General features: G+C 36.1%; 1 protein-coding gene across 1 annotated transcript; it reads right to left on the minus strand.

The window, feature by feature from the left end:
- Positions 1-1,059: 1,059 nt before the first annotated feature.
- LOC139686176 (uncharacterized) lies at positions 1,060-12,356 on the minus strand. The gene is made up of 5 exons (XM_071583358.1): positions 12,092-12,356; positions 11,950-12,014; positions 11,730-11,873; positions 11,473-11,637; positions 1,060-5,414 (listed from the first exon to the last, which is right to left on the minus strand). Exons 1-5 carry the CDS (start codon positions 12,306-12,308, stop codon positions 4,977-4,979), a joined length of 1,029 nt encoding a protein of 342 aa, XP_071439459.1. The 5' UTR covers positions 12,309-12,356; the 3' UTR covers positions 1,060-4,976.
- Positions 12,357-16,798: the final 4,442 nt, after the last annotated feature.

Raw genomic sequence — 16,798 nt, forward strand, 5'->3', positions numbered from 1 at the left:
AGACTAAATGTGCTACTTCGTGTGCATTTACAATTCAGGAATGTTTTTAGGAAAAACTGTCAAGAAAACAAGTATTTAAGCTCTATTACTTACTACAGGCTGATAACAGTGATTGAAATTTATCATCAAGGCAAAATCCTATGCCTGATAAGGAAAAAATACTCAATAGGAAGTATTTTCCCCGGCCAATCAGTTTGCAATACAATGAATTCATGCTCTCACACCCATAAGGAGTAGGCCGAATTTTGAAGCACATATTGGAGTAAAAAGTATGTCTTATGGACCAGGAAACACAGTAATTTATTTACCACTTCCATTCACAAAAAAACAACACTTCCCCCATTTCCACATTTGTCACTTCTAGCAACTAAACGCTCCATACCATTCTCCTGTCAGTCAGTGGCCCTTGCATATGCAAGCCACCTTCCTTCAGTAATATATTTATAGTTTCCACTATCACTTTATCATAGGCCAGTGACCCATAAATTTAATATTGAAATACTACACTCTCCTCTGCCAGCTCACAACTTACTTCCCCACCACTCATAAAAGCAGACTGATTCTGCAGGCTCTTAACCCCATAATAAAAGTGATAATCCCACAACCCTTCCAACATGCTCTCCTGTTTCTTTCAAACTTCCCACGCATTCACATTGCATACTGAAATCCATAAGACCCCTGTTTCACCCCCCTCTGCATTCCCCTCCCTACAGCCACTTAAGGTGCACATTCTGGAAGGATCGAAAAGATGAAGTAGACAGAAAGGAAAACAAATGAGGAAGTGATAGGCATGGTGGAAGATTAGAGAGGACTGTTTGTAAAAATATAAAGGAGGCAGGAAAGATGGAGGCAGAGCAATTTGATTGGCAATGGGATGTTGAAGGTTGTGACAGAGGGTAACAAAGGGTAGAATACCTATAATAATAATATATCACTTAGATCTATGTAATCAATGGTGAATGTTTGCTGGGATGTATAATAAAAACACATTTTACAGTATAGAATAAATAAATTTTATTCATATCACAGATTTCTCTGTAAAAAATACATACTGGATAGCTACATTTCCAAAAAAATATGAACCAAACTATTGGTGTGACCAACCATTCAGTCTTTGACTAGGTTATTGGCCAGGATTTTCCAAGGCAGGATTGGGTTATGAGGTATTCAACCTATGACTTTCACAACCCTAACAGTGAAAAATCAGCCCAAATCCAATACGTTTTCATAAAAAAATATTACTCTCTTATCAAGTATTAATTGTAGTTGAGCTTCTTCATATGAAAAATTAAAGTTGTTTTGATAACTTCAAACAATGAACCCTTGCACAGCAGCAATGCTGCTATTCAAATATTAAATTTGAAAATAAAATATTAACCTGCACGGTAAACATATATAACAACATAAAACACCACATTCATTAATAAAAATTATGATTTACTAAGAAATGTGCATAATTATAAAAATATCATTCCAGATGGAATGTGTGAGAATGCCCATCATCAATAAGAGCCCTGTAGCTAATAATTGACATGTAAACTACTCCTTCCATATATGAAAACATTCATAATTGCGGTTTGGTAGAAATATTAAAGATTTTTAAGTTCTGCTTATAGATTATAATTTTTGTCAACAAGTTCACTTAGAGAAAAGTAGACACTAAGGGATTGTAGCACATCAAAGCTGTGCTTCCTCTGTAACTGATCAGTTTTGAGGGTGGGACTGACTTAAGCCCATGCTGGTCCCCTTTAAAAGAACAGAGAAAATGGTGAGGGAAGGCCAGGAAACCATAAGCATTAATGGTTTATATAAATTGGTCAAGGTTTAATAGAAGGGCACACAATATCACACGTGAAAATTTAACAACACAGAGGTTAATCTGAGAATGCCCCTGATTCAAAACATTTGCATTACAATAACTTAAAGCACCAAATTAGCAATTTTAATTACATGCTAACTGATTCTAATTCTAAAGAGATCCATTTAGGAAGCATGTGGAGCACAGGCCACACAATAAATCATTATCACTAAGCTCAATAACGTCACATGTAAAATTGCAACATCCCATCATCACCAAGGACTCTGGTTGGCAGGTCACACATGTAAATTATAACAATGGAATCACAACACATTGACATGATGATGTAAATCATTTTACATTTTTCTTAAAACGTAAAAGATCTAATACTTGGGTGTCAGAATGTCGATACAATTTACAATCATATATCATAAACCCTTTGGCGGTACATTCATATTTTGGCACTGGCAATTTAAAATGCGTCATCAACTGTAGACTGCCAAAACTCAATTATTGACATTGTCATCTACGGATCAAATGAAATAAAAAATAAATAGTAAATAAAATATGAGGCAAGGGGCGGCCTTCCATGGACATTTAAAATGTCTTTAGTTGAAATATAATTGGTAACCTCGATGTTTAAATTATACCAACTTTCAAGCCCCAATTTAACAATATCAGTACTTGAAAGTTTCTTTAAAATGAAGAACTTTTCAACTGTGTACAATATGCTGCAAACGGAAACAGAATCTTTAATTATAGATATACAGTGGACCTGTGTTCAGGCATCCCTTGGTAGCATGTTTTCTTTGTTGGCACATTTGTTCCATTAGGTCCCGGTCCCAACCCACGTACAAGGGAGTGTCCACCAGTCAGCATATTTTGGTCACCTCTTTTACATGTTTGATCAAGACCAGAAGTAAAACTTGCCCGTGCGTTAGAAGACAATTAAGACAAAATATACAAAAACATATGTAAAAAGATGCTTTCTTATATCAAAAGATTTCTTTCAGGTATAGAGTATTTTAAAAACTGGTTTCAGGTTTCAGTACGTAGGGAATAAATCAGGATGCCCTATTTCTCTCTTTTGTGACACCACTTCCCCATTTCCTTTGGAAAGTTGTAGTGACAGTGCTATCAAAATAGCACGAGTGCAAATATTGTGTGTAATTAAATGCATAATGAGTGCTGAAATATTGATCAAGGAGAAGCATGCTGTTAAGAGGCAAATTTCAACTGAAAAAGCTTAAATTGCCTTGGAAAAGTCAAAGAAAATCCTTATTTGAAATGAGCAGACATTGCAACAGTGAAGTAGTGGCTCCTACAGCCCGAATATTAAAATTTTTCCACTTATCATTATTTACTGTTCAGTTTTTACTCTGGATGCAAATGCAGCATATGCCCACAAACTACATCATAAGCACAGCTAAAAAATATATCAGTCCAAAACCATAATGGCCGTGATCCGAATTGTTTATGAATGAAACAATTTCATAGAATGGTACAAATGCACAGGAAATTTTAACTAGAGGTCAATAGACTGAATATTGCAACTAGCTTGTCATCATGAAGGTAAAAAGGTTTAAATTGCTGCCGATTCCCAAGACCATACTTTGTGGCACTTTTTCTTTCAAATTTCTCATACTTAATACAATTATGTTGCTCACCTTATATTATAAATAAATTTACATTCGGTTTACTAAGTGAAGAATTTGTAATGAAAATAATGAGGAAATATGCTTTAAAATGGCAATCAAATATGCAAGAGAATTCCACAAGCTATTAGAAAATATAATCAACATTTTGCTAAGATTTGTAACCATACTGGCACTCTGTCCCTGTTGAAGGATATATCAAATTTAAATTTGAACACAAGAGAAAATCCTGGTAAATTATTGGTAAATAATAAAAGGAATTCAACAGGTGGTATGATACATAATATATTCTAAGCATGATGAACCTAACGATATATCGAAGACATAGTTTCAATCTTTTAGAGCTGCAAGTATGCAGATAGTCGAGTTTTTTGTTAAAAGTCATACCTAGGTTTCCACGACTTCAAAGCATTAAGCAGTTGGATGGCCCATCCCAAAAGTCAACATAACAATGTTTATGAAATAGACCGTGGTGAATCTTAAACTGCTGATCCTGAAAATTTCCTCCCAGGAAGTACACAGGCCTGCATAATCATGTTGACTGCTATGATCTATAACACTGGTATTTATCTGTTATTACGTATTTTACAATGGTTAGAGGTATGTGTTCACCATTGTAATACATATGTCTCTTTTGAACATAGCAAAAATGGAATTTTGAAACATGCTAACCTAACTATTGGCAAAGGACAAGGAAACCATGGATTATGGACATGATGATTAAAACGATAGAAGAGAGAAAGAAATGGAAGAATGTAAACACAGTTGGGTAGAAGGAAGTACAAAGAGTTGAATCTTGAAACTGAGATGTGACGCAAATAGTGAAAGGAGCATGGAGGAAACTCAGTATGAGAATACGGAGAGTTTAAAAAGGGATAAACGAAGTGTGTAGAATTGCAGGGGGGCTTGTTGTAGTTTCAGATATCAGGCTGTTTTGTTTGGAGAGGCAAAGGAATGTATTGTACCATTGTATAATCCTTGTCCATCCAAAATCTGGCTTAACCAGTAGAATAGCTATTATTAATAATGATAATAATAACCATAATTAATACAATCCCCATAAAAATCTCACTTGCTTAGTTTTTGAAAATAATGTGAAATTAGTAAATGCACATCTTATTTGTTCCTAGAACTTATTTCCAAGTTATTTACTCTGATGATTCAATGATCACAGTGAACATTTGGTTATGATTTAGCATCCATTTCCTGCAATTTATGATTCCTCTCTCTAAATATTCCCACGGTTAACTTTCCTCCTTGGTCTTCCTTAAAAATGTAAACGGGGGATTTCAAAAAAATAAGTGTAAAAGCTTACTTAAACTTTTTAAACGAATATTTTCCAAACAAACTATAATTGTAAATAGCAGGATAACATCATTTACGCAATATCTGGGGTTCCTTAAAAAACATGCTAACAAGAGTCCACAGTATCTTTCAAGTCATAGGTAATTATGGGTCCCCTTAAAACCCAATATATTTAAAATAAGATATGCAGTTTTATCTCACATGTCAATTCAAAAAAATTACTTAGCCATTCGGCATGCTCGCTCTAGGTCGCTCACAAGCTCGTGAACAGCATCAAGGTAATTAAGGGTTTTGCCCTCTGCCCCTGATTTCTGCAATAATTTAGATGATGTTCCTCCAGGAGAGCTAACAACAGACTCAGCGCCAGGATTCCACAAGAGAGCAGACTCTTTATCGGCTCCACCCTCATTGGGTGAAACCTCACCACACCCTTTCGTAGCCACTGCAGCAGACGAAGTGGGCTTGTCACACGCTTCTTCCATTTCATGCTTCAATACATTATTCGCCTCGGTCACCGAAGAATCAACGGCATCAGCCTTAGCGCGTGTTGTGTCCTGAACATCAGTGGATGATGAGCTACCATCATCAGAAAGTGGTAGTGTCTCCTGAGTTTTCACACTCGTCAAATTCCCGTCTTCTTCTCCAGGGAGGCCTTGCTGAAATACACAATTAAGATTCGTTTCAGTCATTTTCAAATTCATCTTCAGCTAGAATGACTACACACAAAAAAAAAGTTGTAACACCGCACAAAATCCTACTTGAGTATGCAATTAATTAGAATAACAAGCAAAAATATTTTTTTAACATGGATTATTAAAAAAGACTCTTTGCATGCAATGGGTGACAAGGAGAAGGGATTCCCGAAGTGAATGGGCACCAGTTGCTTCATTTTGGGTTTACCACTCAATCCCCCTGTATCTTACTGTCACCACTGATCACCATTTTTCCAAACTTGAGTTCACATATTATCTGCTATGAGGACTGTACTATAAAGATTGATCATTTTCTCCCCATAATTTGTGAAAGCATTTAATATACTATATTGTTAGCTTAATGTGTAATGCATATATAGTAAATGTTTCATTGATTCGACTCCAGAACTTCATCAACCGCAGCCATTGCAAGATGAAATATGTTCAATTCACCCAATTCAATGAGTTTGGATTTTAATGTTCAAATGTTGCTTCCTTACTTCAGTATCTGAAATATTAAATATTTCACTGGATGCTACACATATTGGTAACAGAAAAATTGCACATGAGTCATGTTCATGTACTGGGATTTTTGAGACCTCTCATAACCAAGCCACAGAAAATTTTGTCGGCAGTTATTTTCACAATTGAAGTTCAAGGATGACGAGTTTTCTATCAAACCATGTCACTTGGCTACATCACTTTGATTCTGAGACCAAACAGAAAAGAAAAGTGTGTGGAAATCTTTGACAAACAACAAAGTAGCTGGAAAATTTATGGTCATATAATTTTCATTATTCAGAGAATGGTGGGTGAATATGTCATCCCAGCACACACAGTTGAAATAAGGCATCTAAATGAATGTACTGAAAATCATCAAAGGCCATTTCAATCCCAAAGCAACAGGTTGGCTGTCACACCATGAGTGTGCATAGCCGCACCACACAAATACTGCTGCTGAACACATTGTGAAAATCAATGTGAAGCGTGATCCTCCCTACTGCCCCACGGGACTTTTTCTATTCCCCAATGAGAAGAGATACCTTTGTGAAAAGCATTCCACACTATCAGAAGCAGTGGTGAAGACTGGCAAGGCAATTCAGAAAGGTCTATAAAAAAGTTACTTCCAGCATGTCTTAAGAGGACAGGAAAAAAGGTGGGACGATCAATTCAATGGCGACTTCTTCGAGAAGGACCAACTTAATATGGAGGACGAGTTAAGGTATGGTGTTAAAAACAATATGATCATTCTTCCCATACAATCCATGGGTACTTCCTTTCTTGTTTGGCTGTCTAATTGGCATGAATATGCTAGCAAAATATTGTGGTTTTTTCACAATTTTTTACACAATATCCTATTTAAACATTTTTTAAATGACAAAAATTTCTGATGAAATTTTCAACAATCTACTGTGGTATTTTTTGAATGGTGGTACACATTATTTTGTACCACATTCACACTTTTTCAATGTTCAACGTAGTTCTTCAGTCAGTTGAGTGGTTGTCAATTGTGCTCTCTCGTGAATTATTTACTTTCTTTCAACAAGTTACATCAAATAGACAAATGTTGGACTGATATATTTTTGACCCAGTTTTTTAATGAAATATTTTCCAAATGAGGTTCACTACTTCAAGATTTTTTTTTAGACCTGTTCCTCAAATGAAGTTCGTATTTTACAACCGAAACCATTGAATAGCATAACTACAAAATAAGGAAGTATTGTAAAACGCAATCATGAATCTTGTACTGTACTTTTGTTTAGAAAGAGTTCTGAAAAATGTCAGGAGCAAAGCCCATATGTTTGGGGAAAAGACATCTTTTGGATGACTGGTGGTCAAAACACTCTCAGGGACCATTACTCATACCTAGGCACACTTTTCTATGTAGAGCTGTTGGACTCTTAAGCTTATGTTACTTCCCCTTCATTACATAGTATACCAAAAATGCTTGAGCTCATTTTCTACATTAAGATTCTCTAATCTTCTACATTTCTACGGTGAACTGGTGTTCCAATTCCCAATCCTAAATGTACTACCACTCTTAAATTATGTCCTCTCTGAAGTAGTCTTTAGAGAGTACCTCTAGAATATTTTTAGAGGTTTTTTTACATACCAGCTAAAATTTTAATGTAGATGAAAAAGAAATGGTGGTACCCTGGAGCTCTTAATGATGATAATGTGGTTTCTTGTCTTCTTAGTTACAATATTACAGCCCTTAAAGTAATTTCCCCATCCCTACAATCAAATGAATGTTGTTGAAGGCTGAGTTTGGTCCCTCCCTTCATTAATATAATGGAGGGCTACTCTCTCTCCTTCAGGTTTGGATTACCTACGGCATGGAAGAAACCACTTGCGAAAAAATTCATCTTGTTCAAACTGCAATTGTATTTGTGTCTATCTAGAATATTTGCAAGCAATGTGACGAGTTCCATACCCGTCTCAAACATGTCTTTTAGGAACCATTACAGATCAATCAATCTATATAGTGCCCCATAAGCCGCTGCAACATGTATGTACCTGTTCACAAATTTAACAAAAACACATCACATAGAGAAATGCAAACACACTCAGAAACTTTCATGTCTATCTATATCATGCAACAATTAGTATGTTCGAGTAAAGTTTTGAATTTTGTTCTAAAATTTAGGACAGCTCTTAAGTGGGGGTTTCCATGATATTGCTATGATTGTACATCATTTTAGGGTAGAACGAGGACTTCAATCTGTCAGTGGTGGTATTTAGCTCATTGATTTAATCCTATTGGTTCTATCTGCCAGGGTAAAGCAAGACCGCAATAATCCCCTCAAGAGTCACTAATAAGCAAACTTGAGTTATTTCATTGTAGAGGATTCAATCCTAATCCCACCAGCATACCTCTCATTCTCATACTTCATGCACAATTATCCACTGCTTGGGAAGCATTCTGGTGTCACAAGTCCATGTCAAAAAAGAACTGGCAACCATCAAAGAGAGGGGAGTAAACAATGGGTGCAGAGAAAAATTATATGACAAGGTAGAAAATCAGCAATAGGAAAATTTTTTAGCAGCAATCCTGACTAGGAGAACCATGCAAAACTGCAGTGTGTCACATACTTAGGATCCCTATCTCTGTGTGAGACCAAATCCCTAAGTAAACATACAATTAAAACAACTTTTTACAAAGAAAAATTTAAAAGCATTCTCTCCAACTGTAAAAAGACAAAGTTTTTGGAAAAAAGTGAAGTGTTCCAAGCGTGATAGCTCGGCGATGTTAGTGGGTCAAACCCTAAGGACATTTAAAGAAAGAGTGAATGAGCATTGGGCCTGTTTCCTGCATGGGAACCAACACTGTCCTGAGACACTCCATCCAACAAGGGTACACATTACAAACATTTCCCAAATGTACAACTGAAGCTGATGCCATGTGATGAAATCTAAGCCGTCAATAAATATTTTATGTGGAAATACCAAGTTTATTCTTTGAAGTAAGGCTTACACTTTACCTGTAGCAATTTTTAACAGATCTAGTGGGTTTTTCTGAACTTTTTATTTCCATGTTTTTCTACATCTACACCCCCAACACTTGTTGCATATTTCACATGTGGTTTAACTGGAGCAAAGTAACGCTTCTATTACAATTTCCTTATGCTTGTCTGCAACCATTCTAATGAAACCTAATTTCTCTAGCTGGCCAGGATTCTGATGTGTGCTTCCCATGATAAGTGTCATTTAAGCATGTCTTAAAGTTAAGTGTTCCATGCTAACATGAAAATTTGAATCTCTCCTGAATTTTACCACTCCTACCTTGCTCCTGTTTGTGTTTCAAAACCTTCCCTCTTCTTCTTACTAAGGTCCTCAATCCCTTCCATAAATCCTACAGGTGCCTTCGAATATTCACTTCTAAGATTTAGAAGTAGCAGTTACTATAAGCTAGAGTGATTACAATGAAGGTCAGTTTTTGAAAGGCAAGGTTAGACCTTGCTTTAAACCATACCCTATGGTTTAGCTCTTTATCTCTATGCAATCATGCATTCAGTTACTTCATATTTAACAACACTTCGTAGTTAATTATGCTACATTACAAAATAGGTAACAGTAGCTGTAATAAAGTCGTTCTTTTCAAACTACCATAAATGGAAACTTAATTGAATGGGCTACGACTACTGCGAGGAAATTCAATTTCCACATTTCAATTTTTGCAATTTATTTATGCTTTCATTTATGGATAAACTGTAAGTACTTCACTTGTTCACCACGGATCCTCAGGGAAACTCATATTGCCATGTGCATACCAATTAGCTACAAGCATATTATGCGTGGCAAAAAGAAAGGAAGGCACTTGAAAAAAATGATGATTCTACTCGTTTTTTTGCAAAAAAATTGCTAAAATCCCATTCCCAAACTTACCCAGGAGACCCTCCCCTGGTTGGGTCCCACCTGACTGCACTCAGGGTTCCTCCATTTTTTAAAAAGAAATTCTTCCCTCTTTACTTTTAAGGCTGTTGCATTGACCTCTACCCACATTGTTCATGATATATGGTTCCTTTTTCTTTCCAAGCCTTGGTTTTATCCTTCTCAGGCCATTGGTATTGTTTCATTGGCCACTGATCACTGCGTATATCTCTCTCTCTCTCTGCAGTGCACATCATACCTCAAAACATCCCCTTTGGTAAATAAACAACCCCACAAAAAACCCATTCAAACGTTCTTCAAAATTAATCAAAGGGTTGGAGGATTGGGATTTGGAACAAGTGTAACTAAGAAAAGAATGGCATCAACCTTATCACGCACAAAAACCATAACCAAATCAAAACAAAATGTAGGAAGCAATCCAAGCTGCAGAGACTAGAGCTTGGGCCAACGGCATCACATTAACAAAAACATCAATTTGGACCAAACAACATCTGTTACCGTAAAAAGGGTTTGGTACAAATTACAATCAACTGAATGCATACAGCAGGGATGTGAACTTCCATCGAACTGCTGGGGCAGTTTCGTCACATTAGACATCCCTACCACCGTCACATGAATCAAGTTTTCTAAGAATGTGTATCCCCGAAAAGAATGGCAGGAACATGCGGTGGAAGCAACAGAAATTCTAGTTCTGGGAATTTCAATTTCTGTTACAACAACAATCCAAACTCTAGAGTTTCTAACTTCAAAAACTATTTCCGCATGCACACATGCAATTACTATTGAAGATACCTTTTCACAGAGTTGGCAATTTTTCAATATACATTTAAATATCATCTAGTTAATACTAAACACCACAAAACCAACTGAGCATTAAACATGCAAGCATAATCTCTTTTCTCATAAAGATTCACTTTTTAATAATAATACTTGGCTTTTCAAATTGCAAAAGGTAGTCGATTTTAACAAACCATGACCAAATATCACCCAAACAAGATGTTTTATACTATTTTGCTTACATAGATAATACACCGGTTCAATCACAACTAATTAACTTTTGAAATGACTGTGAATGGTTTACTTTAAATATCGGTTACTGAAACGATAGTATTCACTGCTGGTAATCAAAACTGAGCTACTTTAAGAAGTACACATTTTAGGCCGAAGAATTTTCAATTGATTTTGCGACTATTCCCTAGGAACACATCAAAGGCAATCTTTTCGAACTTGGTGAAATCTTTGCTCTACGAAAACATACTTCACCCAGTTAACTACCCAGCTTCTTAAGATATACTCTATCCAGGAAGCAATACACTTCTTCAGCAAAAACAGAGAAGTGCAATGCCCACACAAATGTTAATTACTCATTCACTTCTTTAAGTGACCTAACTAAAAGAGCAGACTCATCCAGTCAACATTCTTCCGGTGACTGACACACTACTTTCAAGGCAATATTTGAGCAAAATATGTTTACTTTCCAATCGCTAAAATGAATTGCTAACCTTTGTATTTTTCCATGTTAGCAATGTTTTCTTAACTTTGCTTTGTAGCCAATCACAACATATATTGCCTTACAACGGGCAATGCGCAAATTTACCGAACATTGCGCATGTTTCGTAATAAAAATTACCTCCAAATCTTCATCCGCACGATCGGATTCTTGGGATGCAAAAAGCATCAATCGCTGATACTCAGCATGCTTGGAAACTAGAAGTTTGAACAACTGTCTCCCTGTAAGTACTTCATTTATTTCCTTTTTGGTTTTTAAATCTTGTTCCTCGGAACTTAGGGGAACCTGCAACGACCGCATGACAGCGATTTCATTCTATAATTTGTATTAGGCAACGCTGATAAACCATGTGTGTTCAAAAAGATATTAAAGCCTACCGCTTCGTTCGGCACTTCCTTTGAAGTAGTGGCCTTATTCTCCACAGCAGAGGGTTGGTTCCCAGCATCTATTTCCTTTTTCATTTTGACAAGCTCCAGTAACTGAACTACCAGTTCCTCCCGCTCTTTCAACAGAACTCGTCCCTGAACCAATAAATCACATCAAATTGAATGCGAAGTTATTTTGATTAAGTTTATTGAAAATGTCATTTCTGCATACCTTGACACAACTGTCGACTTTCTCTGGTGTAACCAAGCCCAAAACAATAATTGACTCTTTGACTCCTAAAATGACAAAAATCGGGAATAACAATAAAATGTTATATGTGGTAATATTCATATTAACTCTTCATGTTACATACTGGAAACGCGTTCCTCCTCACTGCAATTGAATAAGCAGTCTTTGATCTCCACGTCCAGCTCTCCAAGGAGCCACCGTAACAATTCTAGCCATTCACTAGTATTCCTGAAAATGGCATTTTTTAACTGTTTGTCTGTCCAATACATGACTTCGGGATGCTTTATTCTTAGAAGCTGTTTTCGGAAACGCTTGACAGCTAAAAGCCGGGAAATTGCCATCCTTCCACGCTCCGTTCTCTTGTGCCTCTATCTCTTTCACTGAGTGAACATATATGCATTATTGGGCGCCAAAGAAATGTGTTAGATAAAACAATTGACTTTCGAAATTCTATACTTAAGCGCTGTATGTGAAATTACTGAAATGGTGGAATACGAAATATATAATGGAAACAATGTACTATTCATATATAACTGAACTAAGGGACGCACATAAATAAATATATCCACGAGTAGGTTATTTCCGTAACGGCGGACTCTCAATAAAGATTCCTAACCCTATCATTGAAAAATGTTGAAGAATTTATTTGGGTGGTAAGCCCTTTTCTGCAGCACCCGCCATTAACCACAATTGCTGCAAAACATTACAACTTTTAAAAAACAATTAACGTAGGTGAATTTCAGAGTAACTCTGTAATTTCAATGCTATTACGGTCATTAATTCAAAAGTGATTGAAGTTATAGGTGCATTTATTTGTAACATGGTTATTGCGAATGCCCAAACTGGGATGTTTTATATTTTTATAGAAGTTGTACAATTGCAACAAATATATTTTAAAATATTGGGAATTCTATTTCCTGTAAATAAAGGCATAAATGATTAATAAGAAGCTTCATTCTTCGTAATAATTATTAAATCTCTACAAGGAAACATTATTTATTTATTGCAGTCTAAGAGAACCAACCATTTCTTGAGCACTCTTTTTCTTAATAATTACCCTCAACGCTAGGTGGATTGGAATTAATCCATCGAGAGTATGTGCTTATACAAATAATTTACGAAATTTCACTATAAAAAATATTTAGCGTGAACTTCATTTTATATTCAATGAAAAGTTTAAATGTTTTGAAACCGTTGGTTTACGTGTTTACGTATTTGTTGTTTCCTTCCCCGTCGCGGTCACGAGTTGTTTCATTCTCTAGCAACATCCTGTTTGATGAGCTCTTAACTCTCCTTCAGTTCTTTTATCGCATTATGGAATAATAATGCTTGGGCACGGACAAGCTTTAGCCATTCTGAATGTTAATTAGGAAAAGGAAGTTTGAAATGATTGCTAGATAGTCATTGGTTGGTAAGTATTATTTGAAGGACATTAATAATTTAAAAGCCATTTCATTTCAGGGCAAATTGAAATTCACTGTCTAAATGTGACCCAAATGCTTCTTTTATTCAATTGTGTTAGTAATCCAGTCGACCATAGGGTTAAGATCATTGGTTAAGTGCATGAGAGAATTAGCGCGTTATGTATGGGTTTAGAATTAACCGTAACCTAGGCAGCACTTTGACATTTCGTGAGTGTTCGTAACATTGCTCTCCGTGAACTTTTAAATGGCCTAATCATGAAGAACGTTCAGAGAACACTCCTTGAATATATTGAAACATCAATTTCTTCACCACTACACCTAGAGTTGACAATGTACTAATGTTTCGCAAATAATTCCCTGGGTATCTATAGTTATGGCTGGCCTTTTATACAGTTCTAAATGCAATGTTAATAGAAACACTTTTTTACTTTCTTCGGAGAGTGAGACGTGTTTTTTTTGCATAAGCAAACTATTCTCCCTCTTTTAAGCTGACTGTAGGTGCCCAGGAAGCATTAAATTGCGACTGGAAATTTCTTTGATATTGGGTGAATGACGGCCAACGATTATTTCCACGAATGCATGCCATTTTTAGGTGTCGATACCTTCGCCTGATGAAAACAATTTTGGTGTACAACCCCAGCCCACAATTCTTAAGGGAGAGGGATGTATTTCAATAATCATTGTTTAATTACAGTCCACCATGATTCGGAAATGAATGAGTCTGTTTTATTTGAGCGTTGCAATGATCCAATGCATTCATCACTGTTCAGCAGCACATTTTTTTTACACAAGTGTTTTTTGAGGAAGGGAGCCGTAACACCAGGCTGGAATCTTCCTTCATCTCCTTATTGTAAAAAGTCTTGACGGTATTTGTTTAAATATCCTCTGCATATTAGACGTTTGTGACCAAACCACGTTCTTCCCTGATTCACCAGGGAATAACGTGGTTTGACGATGTTATTCCCTGATTCATCAGGGCGTCGTCTGGCACCGGGATTTCATTTGCTTTCGCCAGTCTGCTACTTTGTACTTCAATGAGGCCTGAGGGAAATCGCTAGTGCCGGAGCTGGCTAGCAGGCCTTTCGTCTGGGCCACTGGCTACTGTTGCCAAATGTACTTTTAAAACAGGTTTTTTTAAACCCCACGTAGGCGGTAATTTAAATGAAACTGCAGGAGAGAATTCAAAAATTTGTATAGTTTGAACAATGATTGATGACAAAAATTTTTGATAATGAAACGGCGACTATTAATTTGCGAGAATTCATCATATAATAGATGAAAAATAATGCTAAATGAATAATACACTCACTTTATCATTATTCAAATAAAGCAACTAAGCCAGTGCCAATTTCAGAAATAAAAAAAACTCTTAAAACTACTCATGGCGAAAATTCGCATTAAATAAAAATAAAATATTGATGCGATCAAAATAATGACTTACACTACAAGTGCCCACTCAAATAAAAAGTTGAAAAGAATGGTATACAATTATTTTCATTTAGGCAGATAAATATGTTTCGAGTATAATAATTCTTATAATAATCAGTTAATACTGCTTTATTAGAAATGCACGGTTTCCATAATATGAATGGAAATATTTAAAAACAAAAAAGTTGAAATTAGACATAGGAAGTTAACATTTCCTATATTTCATATATAATCCAAATGACATAAGGCTGAAGACCATAAAGTAATTATAATAATATCCCCATATTGTCCAAGATACAAAAAAATGCCAAGCTGTCTCATGCTGAGCTTGAAGAATGCTAGAAAAATTAGTTCCCAGCTGGTAACAAGGTTCTCTTGATTTAACCTGTGACATTATTGGCCTTTTTGTTGTTATGCAATTTTTGTATTTTTTACCAAGTTTTCACACAGTAGAATGAGGTTGATTAATCAACTTTCAAGGACTATTTCTAACTATAACTTCTCCCTATTGTAACTTCAACAATGTGTATTGCCTATTGAAGTGCAATAATGGAATTAAAATGTAGTGTCGAGGTACATTTAAAACATAAATGATACTTTTGAAGCAGTATTTAAATGATTGTACTTGAGCTGGTCCATTGAATTGCAGCAAATTCCCTTCAGTGAGAGAACTGTAGTAAATGGTGCTATTGATTGATTTTGTGGCTTGTAACTGTTGTCCAACAAGCCAACCTACATGACCGTAATTTCTGGAAGGGTGGACCTATCTGGCATGGGTGGACCTACCAGGAGTAATTATTATTACTCCTACCAGCACAGCTCCGGGGGTCATCGGAATGCACAAGCTCTTCCACCACGTCAAGGTAGTATATATATAAATAAATAAATAAAAATATATATAAACCATAAACACAGTAATCAACCCAAAGGTCGGTTTAGTAGGTGATGGTAGAGATCACCCAGTACTAAGCCCTATACAGCGTGTGAAAATTCACACATCAGGGTAGGGGGGCCAGTTACTTTCCCTGTGCCGGTTATGGTTTCCCAGGAAGACCTGGTCCTCGAAAAATCACTGTAGCTTGGGTGGAGCTGCAGGTGCCCAGAGTGCCTTGCCCAGGAATCGAACCCAGGACCCTCCGGTCAGCAGTCCGAAGCTCTACCCACTGGACTGGACTACCGCGACCCACATATATATATATATATATATATATATATGTATTTATTTATTGAAATTGCATTATTTGTATATGTTAATTTATTTATCCCATATGCAGAATTAATGTGGTGAACCCCAGTATAGTATTCATAGAACAAAAGTGCAAAGGCATTACTGTTATCATGATTCCATCTCTTTCACAAGTAATGTCATCTTCATATCTTAAGTCTTACTTGTATCTTTTTCATTACAACAAGCATTAGACTAAAAATTAGATTAAAAATAACTGACCAATATTCATAGAGCTTGTTGATGCCCTCTTTTACCAGGACACATCTAAGCTTGAGACTAAATATGTCATAAATGGAATCACCTCCATATTTGCTTTAGAAACTACCACCTTTGCTACCCTTAGTATTTCATCATTTGCTTTCCCAAGTTTCTTTTTTTCCCTCTTTTCAATTTCTTTTCTAGTACCTCACAATTGACCTCCTGAGAGCTTCTAGTATTTCTACAAAACAAATCCTGGCATTTACTGTTGAGTTATGAAACTTTTGTCTTCCCCAATGATGACCTCTATCAGCAGAGCAACCCTGATATTAAATTGCAACTCCTATATAACATAATTTGTTGTGCACTCAAGGGCCCCCTTCTGCCTTCATCCCTGGAATCTGTGATGCAGCAATTCTCGAACCAATATTTGCCTCACGAAGGGATTGGCATCAAAACTGAGCTTAAACTCCCTCTCTTTCCCTCCTGTTTTGCCTTGATTCCTTTATTATGAACTTTTTCTCTCTCATGACCGGCCCTTACCTTCCTTTAC

The sequence above is a fragment of the Hetaerina americana genome, unplaced genomic scaffold, assembly GCF_022747635.1.
Source record: "Hetaerina americana unplaced genomic scaffold, ioHetAmer1.1.p SCAF_130, whole genome shotgun sequence".
In the NCBI taxonomy this organism is placed as follows: domain Eukaryota; kingdom Metazoa; phylum Arthropoda; class Insecta; order Odonata; family Calopterygidae; genus Hetaerina; species Hetaerina americana.